Below are 16,711 nucleotides of genomic sequence, written 5' to 3' on the forward strand. Positions count from 1 at the left end.
GAGTGGGCGTTATTAAAGGGTAATTTTTTTGTTATAGAAAATCACAGTTAGGTTAGGTTATATATATACATAAATTAAGTATTTACAAGATTGTAAATAATAAACTACCAATCTGGCAAATGATATTTAATTTTCAGAATTTTCCATGCATTGATATTATTATATGGCAACACTTTTTATTTTTTGGATGGCACTACTGAAATTTCAAAAGTATTAAAAGTTTTTAATTTGATTTTCGTGACAAAATATGGCGGCGGACTGTCCGAATATGGTGATAATATCAGATCGCGAAGTGCAATTTATTAAACTTTGATCGGCTGTATCTCCCTCAATTTATTCTTCCGCGCCTTAATTCTTTTTTTAATGAATTTCTACACACTTTTTTCATCTAGAAAGTGCATTTTTATTCAATTCCCAGAGTTTGGCGTGATCTGCATTCCTCCCCTAATACGAATTAAGAAAAACTGTAAAAATGTTAACTTCGTTTATTATTGTACACAAATAAATATGAAAAATGAGAGATTTCTTGAAATTAAACTGATGTAGGTAGCAAGTACTGAGTTTTGAAAGATTTACAATAAAAACTGAGATAATTATGACTCTGCAATTCTTGCTATTAGATGCATGAGAAAGAGAGTGATGTTACATCGGAAGTATAAGCGGCATAATATCTATTAATGGTAGGTGAAGGCTTGATCCACTTTTCTCTCGAATTCGCGTTGGAGGCTGTACGATTTATTTTACCTTTTTGCTATAACTACTACGTAACTCATTGTCCAGCCTTTTAAGATCACGGTAAATGGAACGAGACGAGAGAAAATCCACTTTCTGATCGCCGAGTCAATGTTACGATAGTGAGTTCGTTAGGCTTCACCAATATAATCATATTCTAACTAATTCTATAAATATGAACTTACGATATTTATCTACATAAATGCATTTTGATCGCCAATACCCTCTTTATTTTATTTTTTATAGAACGGAAACGGTTTATATATAGTTCCCGTGAGCACTTAGGCCATAGTCCCATTGTGCTATCTCCCATTTTACCTCATTCCTTTAACAGTCGCCCGGTCCCTTTTATAAAGTTCACCAGGGTTGTCATTGGATATGTGGCTATGTCTTCTGGTTGTGCGTTCTCAGGTCTCATCTCTCCTCTCAAATCCCCCTTGGTTCCCTGAAGACCTCACAAGGGAAGAGAGCCTCATCTCTCCTCTCCATTCCATTTTGGTTCAGTAAAGGCCCCGCGAGAGAAGAGTTCACGGAGGTGTCCTCATCTCTCCTCTCCACTCCTCCTTGGTTCCCTAAAGGTCCCACGAGGGGAGATGGTCTCATCTCTCCTCTCAAATCCCCCTTGGTTCCCTGAAGACCTCACAAGGGAAGAGAGCCTCATCTCTCATCTCCATTCCATTTTGGTTCAGTAAAGGCCCCGCGAGAGAAGAGTTCACGGAGGTGTCCTCATCTCTCCTCTCCACTCCTCCTTGGTTCCCTAAAGGTCCCACGAGGGGAGATGGTCTCATCTCTCCTCTCAAATCCCCCTTGGTTCCCTGAAGACCTCACAAGGGAAGAGAGCCTTATCTCTCATCTCCATTCCATTTTGGTTCAGTAAAGGCCCCACGAGAGAAGAGTTCACGGAGGTGGCTTCATCTCTCCTCTCCACTCCTCCTTGGTTCCCTAAAGGTCCCACGAGGGGAGATGGTCTCATCTCTCCTCTCCACTCCTCCTTGGTTCCCCGAAGGCCCCATGGGGGAAGAGTCAACTCCCCGTTGGATTCCTGAAGACCCCACGAAGGCCAATACCCTATGTATGACGACTGATCCCAAGCATAAATTATACCAAATTCTGACGGGCCGAGAAAGGGCACCGTTATTCGAAGCAGCAATTTAAAAACAATGGAAATGGCGCTGTTGATCATTTTGTTGAAAGTGTCTAATGTGGCGGGCGTTCAACCATCGAGTTTTTAGATTGATTATTTTCTTGAAGGAAATATATATAATTATTATTATGCCTGTGACAGACCACGCTATAAGCGCGCTATATTTTTGTGGCTTGGCCTATTTCAGCATATCGCTCGCCATACATTCCCATTGCTAGTGTATGGCAAGCCATATGCTGAATAGGCCAAGCCATGATGCGTATAGCGTAATGTGTCGCAACTGTACAAAACAGCGTCAAAGGCAAAATGCATCTAATTATTCTTATGTGTTATCATTACCTATTCTCTTCCTGAGGAAAGCTTCAACGAACTTGGTTTTCCGGTGGAATTGTTGTGATTTATTTTTGGGGTATTATGCCGTGTTACGCCACCTCCTTATTTAGCCATCGTTTCGGACAGCATTACATTGTCCATCATCACATCACACATTTGCCCTGATGGACACTGTAATGCTGTCCGAAACCTTGGCTAACGAAGGAGGTAACGCAACACCAAGTATATCGCAAGTCACTATATTATGACGACCTTGCAAATACCATACATTCATTGTCTACAGCAAACTACATAGCGTAGCGAAGTACATTATTACGACAACGATGCATATTTGGCTAAACTAAATCTAGATTTAACTACGAATGAGAAATCTCTAAATAGTATACAATAAAGTCGCTATCCGCGTCTGTCTGTTTGTGTGCTTTGTTCTAAACTACGCAACGGATTTTGACAGGGTTTTCAATATAATTTAGAGAATTTCTTTAACACATGCATATTATATTTCTAGAAAGTGGAGAAAAGTCGATGCTTAGTAATCAAGTCTTATTATTTTTTTAGCGCTGGCTAAACCTATGAGATTCTTCGAAATAATCTACTACGGAATTGTATATCTTAAAAAGGCGTACAGAAAAGTCTGTGAAGGTATATGTCTCCTATGGATAACCCCCAGTAATGCCGGGTACAAGTCAGCTAGTAATTCTATAAAACGATACCTTTAAAACAATTATTAACGATTTATTTATATTTATTAAGATAAAAAAAAACTTTTATAAAACATGGATGACCGGTCATATATGACCCTAAAACGCTGGAGAGGTTAAAGTTTCACTAAGCGGTAACTTAGAACCTTTCTTAATTTCTTATGCAAGCTCAGGAAACACGATACGACGCATTCAATTGAAACAGCATTATTTACTAATGTATTTACGATCAGTGCTTCGTACAACACGTAGTAGGTCAATTAGTTAGTACCTAATGGGAATTATCAATAAGACGGATTTCTCACTTCATTTGACTTTCTCACCTACATATAAAATATAATTTTTTGGTAGATAGGTACTTATTTATATTGAACCTCTGTATCAGTACATGGTCATAAAAAAATACACCCATCATCCTAACAGGAAGCCAAGCGAGATCCACAATAATTATAATTCAAACACAAGATTCTATTTTCAAACAAGGCATTAAGTCTTAAAAATAGTGTATCGATTAATAACCTCAAGGAGATGCACTACGTCGTGTAATATTTTAAATTGAGCCGCTATCAATAACAACCCTTACGTAGATGGCGATAAGGTTTAAATTCCCGCTTAACACCATCCGCCTGTTTTGATTTATGCAAGAAAAAAACAATGCCAAAAAGTGCCTTTTATTTTATTTTGTGGATGTTCAGGCATAAATATTTTTTTTTCGATCATTTTATAAATCACTTAATTTGCCACATTATACAATAAAATCATAACCGAAAATGGGTTCGTAAGTAGGAGATTTTGAACTTTAAAGCAGTTTTTATAGGCCTTTACATTATTTTTTTTTGGGCTTATAAAAAGACTTATCTAAAAAGTACTAGATTATTTCAATGGGTATTCTACTCGCAGTATTTAATTAAAGCATCTGAATAAGTCTAATACAAACTATAGGTCGATACTATCACTGTTGTGTATATCTTTTTATATTTTTGAAACAAATTGTTATTTTTTATTGTTATCACTGTTGTTATTAAGTAAAATAAGTTTTTATCTTTTTTTAATATTTTTTATATGAAAAGTTGCCATCGACAAACTACTGAAAAGTAGTTTATTGGAACTTTTCTGTTTTTTTTTCTGTATTTTATTTTATTATTTAGTGTAATATATATTTTTGTCTTGCTTTCTTTAAATAAAAAAACATTTCTAGGCCACCAAATTTTCAAACCAAAAACATATGATTTTGCATTACTACGTATGGCATCGCCTTAAACATATTCCCTAAAGCTAATTTACAATAATGTTGTTCCAAAAATACTGAATTCAAAAAGCAAGCATTGGTTCTAACTTTCGCTTTCTGCGAGCCTAGGCCTTGACGAAGTAATGTATTCAATCTGGCTAGGAAACTGGGATGAAAGATTTAGCTAGCAGTGCTCTGAACTCACGAAGCCCGGGCGGGAATCTGACGCAAAGGTTTCTATTTCAAACAATACAATTTCCGTTTAAGAAAACATTGTTAGACTCACTGAAAAATTAAAATCTAAATCTAAAGCATTTATTGGTTTACGCTTCGATCTAGAAAATTTGGCGCTTTTGCCGTGTGTCAGTGAATGTAATCATTCATATTTTGCTCCCTACATCCACACCCAAAGAGTATCCCACACCACATAGGCATATAAACACCCAAGGACACCATAGAAAAACAATCGCTCTCAAAAGGGGCCCCCAAACTCATGGCCCCTTCACGGCAAGACGGACTTGTTCAATAACCCTTTGCAAGGCCGGGTCACGTCAGCTTCTATATACATATCTCTAGTTTATTCTGACTACTTTCTTGTTCCTTCCCTGTAAGCTCTATAAAAAAAATTAAGCTGCCCCCCTCAGCGTTCTTAAAGTGAAATGACACTAAACTGCGCTATATTATAAATGCTATGTTATTATTTTTATGTTTATAGTTTATTATGTTTATAGTTATGTGTGGTTTTGATGAATTGAAACTTGTAATTTTTATTCACCCTATACTACGAATGACACATATTCTAATCAGGAAATAAAATACACAATATAAACAAAACCTCATAAAAATTATCTAATTGTTTGCTTAACAATAAACATGCTCTTATCATCTCTTTATCGGATTGCAGCAACCACTAATAGCTAAAGTACAGGTCAATAAAGGTGGTTTTCTGTAAATAGCGAAGAGATTATTATGCATAATATAGGCGTACCGCTGATTAAGAGTGATGGGTTAATTTCCGGGAAATTATTTTTGAAAATATGCCCACATATTTATTATGTACGCTCAGGACGAACTTAAAACTCTAGGAAAATACCGAATAGAACCGACGAGGGAAGTCGTAAAAATGTAGATATTTATGGCCGGCTGATACGCGTGTGATGTCACGGAACATACGATGACTGGCGGATCAGATATGCAGAGCTGCCATTCGAATAGATTGTGTCTAATGATGTCACAATATGTATACGTTTTACCCTAGTTCACTTTGAAAGCTTATAGCTTCGTAATTTTTTGAAAAAATCGTAAATCTAATTTTACCGTCGATATTAACTATTTAAATATAATACATCTTCTTTAGGTGATTTTCTCAGGAAAACAATGCAATAATAATAATTATTATTATTAATAAATTTCCAGATTGAAAAATAATATCCCGACTTTGGGGAATTTGTAATATTAGGCTGTGGAATATTTCCCGTTGTATATGTACAAAAAATAATAGAAATGTAAAAGAAAACAAAACTCACTGCATCGGAATTTGGACAGCGAGTACTCCCTCACTGTGAATGTGATGTCCTTGAATTCCAGGTCGACGGGTCTCCTCTTGGGGAAGCTGAACTCCTTGAGGGTCTGCTGGTTGAGGTGGAAGCGGTTGTTGTTGACCTGCTTTTTGTGACGTTTCCCACGCTCGCCCTCGGAGGAAATAGACACCGAGGACGCGCTGCAGCAGCCCAGGCCAGACTTCTCATCCTGACACGAATTGGGCCATGGCGATTTCTCCATTATGATTTAATCAGTCAGTCAATTTGTCGGATCTCACCCGTATTTTGTCAGATTAGACAAATAATCGGTCAGATCTCACTTGTATTTTGTCAGATTAGACAAATAATCGGTCAGATCTCACGTGTATTTTGTCAGATTAGACAAATAATCGGTCAGATCTCACGTGTATTTTGTCAGATTAGACGGAGAATCGGTCAGATAATTTAAATGGTAACCTAATGTTACGGTAAAATATTTGTGAGTGAAATTACATAAAATCTCTTATACGAAACAAATTATGTCAATTAAATTTTTAACCACTAATTTGGTACAGTACGTCAAAAAATCCTAATTACGTTTTAATAACGTAATAATGATTGTACACAAAAGTCTGACAAAGAGTTTTTAACAATATTATTCGACAGAATTGATGGATATTTTTATTTTTTTACGATGTTTTTTTGGCACTGCAGATCTGGCATTGTCATCGTCACCTGTTGACAAAAAGAAACAAATATTACTGTCGTGAAATAAAGAAAAAAATTAAAATAATGATAAATAATATCTTTGAAAACATACAATAATATCTGACGAATAAAAGTGAAGTTATTGTTTTATTTTAAGTTATCATGTTTCATTACAAATCATCTGCTTCATATGAAAATATACCCAATAATGTGATCTAAGTCAATATTCGATAAAGATTTGAGAGAGAAATTATTAACCAAAGCCTCCGTAAATAATTCTGTACAATCACCACGCGGAGAAAAAGGAGTGTGGCTGATTTATTGAAATCGTTTAAAAACGTGATTGCAATCCTTTTACTAGTACAATATTAGTCTATTCAGGATATATCTGAACACGTGTCCTGTTCCTAATAAATATCATAACGAAATGTTACAATATTTGATTTTTTATGAACACGTGTTCCGACATCCTAATAACTTATTCGTGTTTTATCGACAGTTTATTAGGAAACCCGTCAATTCATTTCTTAAATGCCTGCAATCCCGTTTATAACAGGAATACGAATAATTTGACCAGATTTTTAACACATGTCATTAACAATATTTTACATCGGTATGTTTTCTCCGGTGACCGGATAAATCATCAAAATGATAATTCATCACATTTTTAAAAAGTTATATTAAGTCATGGAAAGTGATGTAACAAAAACTTTATTGACTGGGTTAAGTAGGTTAGGTTAGGTTTTATTTATTTTCATCGTTTCTAATGACTTTATACCACTTTTTAAAGGTGTGTTGAATTGTCACTGTGTTGAGTTATCATGGAACCGTTTTGTGAGACTATGACATCCCCAATTAGGTATCTTGTGATGCTGAAGAGAGTGGGGAAGGGAAGGAGACAAGGCAGAGCCTGAGAAAAACCTGGGTATTCAAATCTGTTCACCAAACACAGCTAAAGCCATTTCAAGTAAAGTTTATAAATACTATATATGTTCTTTTGCTTAATGTGGCAGATACAATACATCTTGAATCTATCAATTGGTGCAGACTTTGCGTTAGCTTTATCGGGAAAAAAACGTTTCTAATTATTACTTTCCATTATTGCATTTAACAGACAGGAAGTTGAAATATGACATTGATGCAGACAAGTTTTTATCACAAACTTTATTAAAATAAAATACATAACAATAATTACAAATTCAAGAGAAATAATTATAGTCGTTAGATTAGTGGAAAATTAATATGTAATGAATTGATCATATTGCATACTATGCGGCTCCATATCGCCATGAGCCAAGTTCAATTATTTCCGCAATTAGGTATTAGTATTATTAATTATCCTATGATTCTATGTTACCAATCAGTATTACTGGAATAAAACTGATGTTTGTCATTGAACAACTCAACAACTAAAATTTATTTATATAACAGGTGAACAACTAAAATCTATTTATATAGCAGGTGAACAACTCAAATCTTTTTTATATAACAGGTGAACAGCTAAAATCTATTTATATAACAGGTGAACAACTAAAATCTATTTATATAACAGGTGAACAACTAAAATCTATTTTTTTAATGATAAACTAAAGTTTATAAGACAAGGTTTTTATGCATAGCACAAAGGATAATAAATTATTATAATATATAATATTATTATTATTATATTATAAATATTTTACTTATTATATAATAAGCAGTAATTGTTGATTGAAGTACTAGTACATATTGAATTATTTGGCGGGTTGGAAATAAGCCGACGTGGCTCAGTGGTCCAGAGCGTCTGACCGGACATCAGAAGGCGCGGGTTCAATTTCCGTCGACAGCATTTATTTTTTTTCGTTAGATATTTTCAATTTGTATTGATATTACAGGCGACTAATTATTGCTTATAATAATTTATTTAACTAAAATCTATTTATATAACGAAGAGTATCTGTTGCGGGAAGCATGGAATTGATTTTTACAGAAATCTACAGTTATTTGCACACTTGACCTTCATAACAAGAGAAAGGTCACAGTCTGCATGAGATTTTTAAAAACCACGCCCATCCCTTTTCCCTCCCACCCCTTAAAGCAGAATTTTAACACTTCTTGATGAAGTGTTGCCCACGCACACCAAAATAAGAGGACAATTAATGTTTGCACCTGGTTTCTAAAAACTCCGCGTAAAACCCGGGCAACGCCGGAGATTTATTTATGAGACTAGTTATGAAATAAGAGTACGAATATTATAATAACGTATTAATCATAGAATCTACGATCCGAGATATCGACAATCCAAGCCTTTGGTCAACTTAAAGGCGAATCATGTAATGAAGAGCTTTTATTAATAAATTGACTCGAAGGTGTTAAATTAGAATTTCAATATAATTACAATAACGTATTGCTCATAGATAATATGATCTATTAACCAAGATACTGACAATCCAAGCTTTTGGTCAATTTAAAGGCGAATCACGTAATGAAGAGTTTTTCTTGATGAATAGTGACGAAGGTGTTAAATTAGTAATTTCATTATATTTACAATAAGGTATTACTCATAGATAATAGAATCTATTATCCAAGATATTGACAATCCAAGCCTTTGGTCAATTTAAAGGCAAATCACGTAATTAAGAGATTTTCTTGATGAATTGATTCGAAGGTGTTGTATTAGTAATTTATTTATTTATTACACGCCCTAGTGGGCTTTTCTTTAAAAAAAAATACAAGCATTTTGTATCAGAGTTAACACGAATCAGAATTTTGTATCACAGTAAACAGAGTTAAAATGAATCCTCGCGCATATAATTGAATTTAAAGGATTCAACAAAACAAAATAGTAGAAGCGGAGAAGTTATATGGGTACATAGGTCTATTTGTGTCTAGAAGAATAAAAGTGATAGAATATACAACATTTATACTGATTAGTTTTCAAATGAAATATATCACCCAGATCAGAATATTTGTTTCCGAGATTGTGAAGTCTCGGAATAGGAGAATTTTGGTAAGCTAGTGTCCTGGTGTTATTGAAGAAAAAAGGTAAGAAATGTTAAATGTAATTCATTATCATTAAATAATAAATAACTCATTGCGGATATTAGAATGCATCATTTTATAGGTTTGCAATTGAGGCACACGCCGTACAAAGAAGCACTTTTTTCTTTAAGTTTAATCATTTCTTTGAAGGAGAAACGTGTATTTGCTAATAAGTAGGTAGCTATCAGAAATTAAAGGCCACAACGATTACTAACAAACATAGATTTTTAGTTTTTTAACTAACTAACTAACCAAAACGCAGTACAAAGAAGTACTTTTTGCTTTAAGTTTAATTATTTCCTTGAAGGAGAAACGTGTATTTGCTAATGAGTAGGAAGCTACCAGAAATTCAAGGCCACAACGATTACTAACAAACATAGATTTTTAGTTTTGTAACTAACTAACCAAAACGCCGTTTAACCAACCGCAGGAGTAGACAGAGAGTACTAACAACTTGGTCTTGGCACACATTACTTTCTTCATTCACATTCATACATCGTCTGATACATACTCTTCTGTTTTTGTGGCTTTTGACATGGCCCTTCTCAAATATTATATATCTGGTTCACTTGATCGTGTCATCTTTCTCGTTTCAGTTTCTTCTAATTTCAGTTGTAAAAGTCAATAATTGGAACCATGCGATTATTCATTAAAACATCTTAGATGTCGAAATAAGAAACGATTCAAGATCTAGTAGTTTATGTATATAATTTACATTCCCCTTCATAATTCATCTGCTTTTATGTACATAATTCATATTCCCCTTCATAATCCCTTTCTCGTCCATCTGCTTTTATGTACATAATTTATATGCACAATCCCTTTCTCGTCCATCTGCTTTTATGTACATAATTTATATGTACCTTCATAATTCCTTTCTCGTCCATCTGCTTTTATGGAAATAATTTATATTCCCCTTCATAATCCCTTCCTCGTCCATCTGCTTTTACGTACATAATTTATATTCCCCTTCATAATCCCTTTCTTGTCCATCTGCTTTTATGTACATAATTTATATTCCCCTTCATAATCCCTTCCTCGTCCATCTGCTTTTACGTACATAATTTATATTCCCCTTCATAATCCCTTTCTCGTCCATCTGCTTTTATGAACATAATTTATATGCACCTTCATAATTCCTTTCTCGTCCATCTGCTTTTATGGAAATAATTTATACTCCCCTTCATAATCCCTTCCTCGTCCATCTGCTTTTACGTACATAATTTATATTCCCCTTCATAATCCCTTTCTTGTCCATCTGCTTTTACGTACATAATTTATATTCCCCTTCATAATCCCTTTCTTGTCCATCTGCTTTTATGTACATAATTTATATTCCCTTTCATAATCCCTTCCTCGTCCATCTGCTTTTACGTACATAATTTATATTCCCCTTCATAATCCCTTTCTCACCCATCTGCTTTTCGTGTCTAAACCAAATAAGCGTCCCTTTCTTAAACGTTTTTTCAAGCCATACATTCTTTTCGGATCACCTCATTCGTTTTTTTACCTCACGTACTTTACACATACTTTAATCACATTCAGTCTAATTTCGTTATTATTCTAGTCCTAGTGCTTTTTAGGTCGGGAGCTATTTTTTACCCTAGTTCTCTTGAGGATCGTGTCAATCTTCCAAGAATTTCTTACAAAACGTTGACCATTAAATAAGCACGAATCAAGCAAAACTAATTTGTCCTACTACCACGATGAAAGTAACGTGTTTTCTTGAATAGTTGTAATTTTTAAACATAAATACAATAATTCAAAATTCACAATAGTATCATTGAGGTCGACAGTTTAGGAACCATTGAGTCCAGTGCCAGCATCGCTACTAATAAGACATATTTTTTTATATCTTGTACATTGTGAACAACCCAGAAATTAAACTGGTTTGTTTGAAAGCAAAAACCTATGTCTACCTGATCCAAATAACACCAACATATTAAGATCGATAAATTTAATTATACTAACTAATAAAGACAAAACGTAGGCGAAAAATTACGCTAAGTACCTACCTACACTCCTATCAATAACACCACAATATTTCGATGTCGTCAATAATTTTTTTACGAATTACCAGTTATCATTCGATTCATTCATTTTTAGTAATCTAATCTGAAAATATACAGAATGTATTCAAATCTTTTGTTTATTTGTTCGAATTGAGAACCGTAAAAAAATAAAAAAAGTGAGGATGAAAAGTTGTAATGATGTTATATGTGGAATAGCTTACAATAAGTACATACACATTATGGTTCATCGTTTTACCTATTTACAAAGCAGTTTGTATGTCACACTAAAAGCTCGCGTAGTTACTTTTACTCTTGAGTCAAGAAACTTCAAGGTCAATGCAACTATTAAGGTCAGGACACACAGGGGTCCACGTAAGCAACGTAGGCAACGCACTAATACATCCTGAACAACAACTTACAATCCATACATTTTCAATTTACTTATTTATCGTTTCTTTACATTGTATAATTTTTTTAGGTTAGAATTTTTAACCTCACTAGGACAAGCCTGTGTTGAAATTAAAATAAGGACTTAAGAAACACACATGTCATACGCAAATTAATCCCACGCTCCTCATGCAACACTGAAAGGCGCTGACCAGAATCTGTGAAAGAAAGATGGCGGAGGTGAAAGGCCTTCCAACATTGCGTCCAGCGAATTGATTCGAGGTTATATTTGTTTTGACTTTTGGCGTTTATTGAAATTTGTTGCTCGTTTTATTGATAAAATGGCGACTAATAGAATTTTATTTTATATATATACAGGGTGTATCGGCAAGTACCCGACAAACTTTAACCAGCTATTCCTCAGCACATTTGGAGTAAAAAATGTTATTGGCGCTTTGCTGTCCGGTAACATTTTTTTTCCATTAAAAACAAAAAATAAATAAAAAATCCACACTCCGTCACTGTCATTTGCATTGTTTCTCGTGTTCAACAGCTGTTATTAGCAAGTGTGTCAAAAAGTGTCCTCGCTCTTTCGTACACACTAAATAATAATAGTTAAAAATGAGACGAATGGTGCCGTGCCATTTCGTTGTGATTGTAAAAGCGCGCCAACGTAGGTACGTACGTACATTATTCAACGAAACTCGAACAAAATATTACCAGACGGGTTTTCAAACTTTGATAAAGGATAAAACATTGGTGACATGTGGTGAGAATATGAAAAATAAATTTATCATTAAAAAAAAATGTTACCAGACAGCAAAGTGCCTATAACATTTTTTACTCCAAATGTGCCAAGGAATAGCTGGTTAAAGTTTGTCGGGTACGTGCCGATACACCCTGTATATAAATTACAAACAAATGGAATTATGAAGGTGCATATAAATTATGTACATAAAAGCAGATGGACGAGAAAGGGATTGTGAAGGGGAATATTAATTAGTGAGACGTTTCGAAGTGATTTATAAATATCGCGATTCTACGATTCAAATTATGTTGGGTGCATAGGATTAATATGCACGTCGGTCTGTAAACGTAGTATTGCATACGTTGCTTATGTAGACCCATTACATTTTTATTGCTGTAGAGCAGGGGTGGGGAACCTTTTCACCGTCGGAGGCCATTAGGATGTTTGCAGTATCACCAGCGGGCTGCATTTAGATATTGGAAGGAGGAAGGGGGGGTCTCGGAAACCTCGGTGTATTATTATAACCTCATTTTACCAAGAACCGATTGTATTTTATTATCATAACTGACAATAATTCTTCGAATAAAAAATACGAGTCCACAAATCGAATTTTAAGTTGCGTGTCAAACAGAGACGGGTTTAAACTTAATAGTGATTCTGTGTAAGAGTCCACGAACTTAAATAATCATTATGAGCAAATGGTTTTCTTTGAAATTTTGCAGCATATGGTGTGAAAATAAAATTTAAACTCCACTCAGAACATGCGAACGGTTTCCTTCCAAATGCGTCAGCAGATGAATCCGCAACTGGACAAAACAGCTTTTAATTTAAGATTGAATCTTTGTGCGAGTTTGATTAAAACTGCACGCAGAACACGAAAAAGGCTACCTCTGATTTTTGCAGCACTCAGTCTGCAACTAGAATTTTAAAACTGCACTTCAAACACGAGAATGATTTCCTTCTTAAATACATCTGAAGATGAATATACAACTGTAATTTTATCTGAAAGCGAGTGACCAGTTTAATTAGCATTACACTCATAATTTTTTATTACACATTTCAATACTTATTAGTAAAATAATAAAAAAATTAAATAAAATTAAAAAGGGATGTAGGATCATCTATTTATTTGTGTTTTCTAGTAACGTAGGTGTATACGTAGGCACCTGTCAGCAATGTTATACTTTTCTCCGGGTTTTGTAACAATGTCTTAAGAACGTATTTGAAACGCCGTAAAAGAAAACCGTTCTTGCGTTCTGAAAGTAATTTTTTCATACTATTTTTTTTTTGCGATCAGCAGGTTTTACCGAAAGTGCTCGCGGGCCGCAGGTTCCCCAGCCCTTCTGTAGAGCTTTGTAGCATTAATTAAACTGTGAAGTACAAGACGAAATATTGTTTCTATCACAATTTAAATTGTTCAATAAATTGGACCTAAGCTACTAATTACCAACAATATAAAAATAGAATGTGGGTAAACATTATTTAAACGTTTTTTGTATCGATTATTCATTGGGATGATTTTCAATCTATTTGTATAATTTATATGAAATATGCAGAATGAATTTTAATTGAAATATTCAATTTTTTAATGTCTCGATTGTGTTGATCACAAAAATACCAAAAAGCTAAGCAGGAATCGATTATTAATTCCGTTGAGTTTAAATCTACAGCATAAAAATGTAGAAAATGAATTTTATTTCAAATATTCAATGTGTGGAATGCAAAAAGCAACACATGATAATACACAACTCTATAAAGGTCAATACTCCTATCGTGGGACAGAGAATGGCATGACATTGAATTTGCAGGCACAATTTCATAAAAATGTTCAATGTCAGTGCCATGCAATATCGTTTAAACTAAGTGCACGGTCGCCGATTAAGAAAATCAATAATCAGTGCGAAAAGACCGGCCAGCCAAGGGAGCAAGTCATCAGTATACAGAGTGTATGATGGCAGAATGTTAATGTAAATTATTGATTTTTATTACATCGCATGGGAAGGTTACATGCCAAGATAAGAGATTATTATTTATTATGTCATTATTAATATATTTTAAACTACTACGGTTTCTAATACTACTTTTGCAATAAAAACGAAATGGCTATGCGGTTGAATCAGAAGTTCGTAGTGTTTGTACCTATTCTTAGTCGTTTTTAGAATGCATCGTTGCTTTTGGAAGGTTATTGTTGAAGACATCTTTACAGATCATTCTAATTTTAATGGTACAAATTGGCCACTAAAATCTTCGATATTTTTATATATAAATTGTGTATTTACTCTGAGATGGTATTTTATTCATAAGTAAACCTTGATACTTGAAGTCTTTATGCATGGGTAACCGGACAATTCAGGACAGTGGCAATTCTTTGACTCTTGAATAAGTCTGATTATTACTGTAATTATTTTAGGTTTAGAGTTGTGGTTTACATCATGATTCTTTTGTTTATTTAAAATATTATATTTTTATTTATTTATGAGTATATATTTATCAATTAATGTCTCTTCACATTTAACATGTAATGTTTTACAATTCAATTTTGATGATTTAAATATAATGCAAAACAGTTTTTTACTCATAAATAATCCATAAACATAATATATGTACTTTTAAATAACTAATAATACTTCACTAAGTTTGCGTTGTTTCACAGAATTTGTTGTTCGTCTAATTCAATATTCATCTAATATATAAATCGATTCATCAAATTTAAAATTTGATTTTCATGTTCTGTGATGGTTCTTTGCAAGTTCTGTTATTTTATCATTGTTGGCCAATTGTTTTACAAAACTTAAATAATAAAAGAAGTTGAATAGAACCTACAAAGAACTAGAAAATCAACTGAATCAATTGAAATTTGATGGATTGCTCAAATTCTGTACAACAAACCGTCCTAAGACTAAGCCAATGGATCTCACTTTTCGGAATGATTTGACAAGCAAATTTAAAAATTAATCTACCAAACAAAAAAATGTTTGAACCCTATTGAAGAATTGTGGCCATTTCGTAGCGTTATTGTGGGCATGTGGTATGCCGAAAGTAATTTAAATTTTTCTATACTTCAGGTGAAATTGATTCGAGAGGTCTTAGGTAAAATAACAACATCAGTAATCTTTCAATCATTTTAGATTACACTTTAAAGATTATCTGTACCTCTAATATTTGTTTACACTGGGAGAAAAAAGCTCTCCGGGTCTGTTCTAGTCAGTGAAAAGGGTTGAAGTTACAATGATGATATTTTTGATGTTTTTACTGGCTCGAAAAATAGGTCGGGAGCTTTTGTACTCCGAACGTAAATAGGACATAACAATACATAATGAACCCATATAGCTACAATTAGAGGCGCTATTGCGTACTTATATCTCGTCGAAATTTGCTCCACCATTAGAACGCGATAAGGGGTGCGCGTAGACCAGATTTGGTCGATTTACTTAGAGCTTTGGGAGAGTTGGAGGTCAGTTGGACGTAAAAAAACGGAACTTATTTTTATAACTCGCTGAATCTCGGAACAATCAAAATATAATGATACACTAAAGAAAAACATAAACACGTAGGATATTCTCATTATCAATAAATAAAATATTAACATTCATGATTAATTATTTAAATTAGATAATAATAATGATTACGAACAATTAGCAATAACTGAACTGGATGAAAGAGAAAAATGATGATATTAAAATAACAATGGACACATTAAACATATCTAAATTTAAATAAAACACTACTAGAGACTACTAAATTACCCATTGTCTGATGGATAGAACGTCACAACGTAAGCCATGCACAAAGCACATGCGCATTATAAAACAAATAACCGTTGAGTAAAAATTATAGTTATTATACTATTAGTAGAAAAAATATTACATTTAAATGTATTTTCATCAGAAAACCTTTAAAACAACATGCAACAACAACAACAATCTACCCCCGTCCTCTCTTCTCTCCCCTTAATGCAAAATGCCTTAATATAAAGTATGCCTTAAACACTTAACGTTCAAAATACTGTAAGATTTAGAAAAACTCAGCGTAAAGCCCGGGTAAAGCGGGGACTTCATTTAATTGAAAGATATCGAAGGGTGTGATAATATTTCAGGGGTTTAGGATCACAGGGGCCTATCTACAAAAACGTTGTTTTGAACCAAACTGTATCTCTTAAAGGGCTGTATGTACGTGA

General features: G+C 33.8%; 1 protein-coding gene across 2 annotated transcripts in view; it reads right to left on the reverse strand.

Moving 5' to 3' along the window:
• LOC149421057 (ATP-binding cassette sub-family G member 1) overlaps nucleotides 1–16,711 on the reverse strand; it is a 138,338-nt gene that overhangs the window by 85,900 nt on the left and 35,727 nt on the right. For both annotated transcript variants that reach the window (XM_089635769.1, XM_089635771.1), the window contains exon 2: nucleotides 5,665–6,393. In XM_089635769.1, the coding sequence (XP_089491895.1) occupies nucleotides 5,665–5,920 (256 nt within the window). In that variant the 5' untranslated portion in view covers nucleotides 5,921–6,393. The remainder of the gene's footprint in view (nucleotides 1–5,664; nucleotides 6,394–16,711) is intronic.

The sequence above is a fragment of the Hesperophylax consimilis genome, chromosome 9 (genome assembly GCF_061612785.1).
Source record: "Hesperophylax consimilis isolate HC1 chromosome 9, BYU_Hcon_1.0, whole genome shotgun sequence".
Classification (NCBI taxonomy): domain Eukaryota; kingdom Metazoa; phylum Arthropoda; class Insecta; order Trichoptera; family Limnephilidae; genus Hesperophylax; species Hesperophylax consimilis.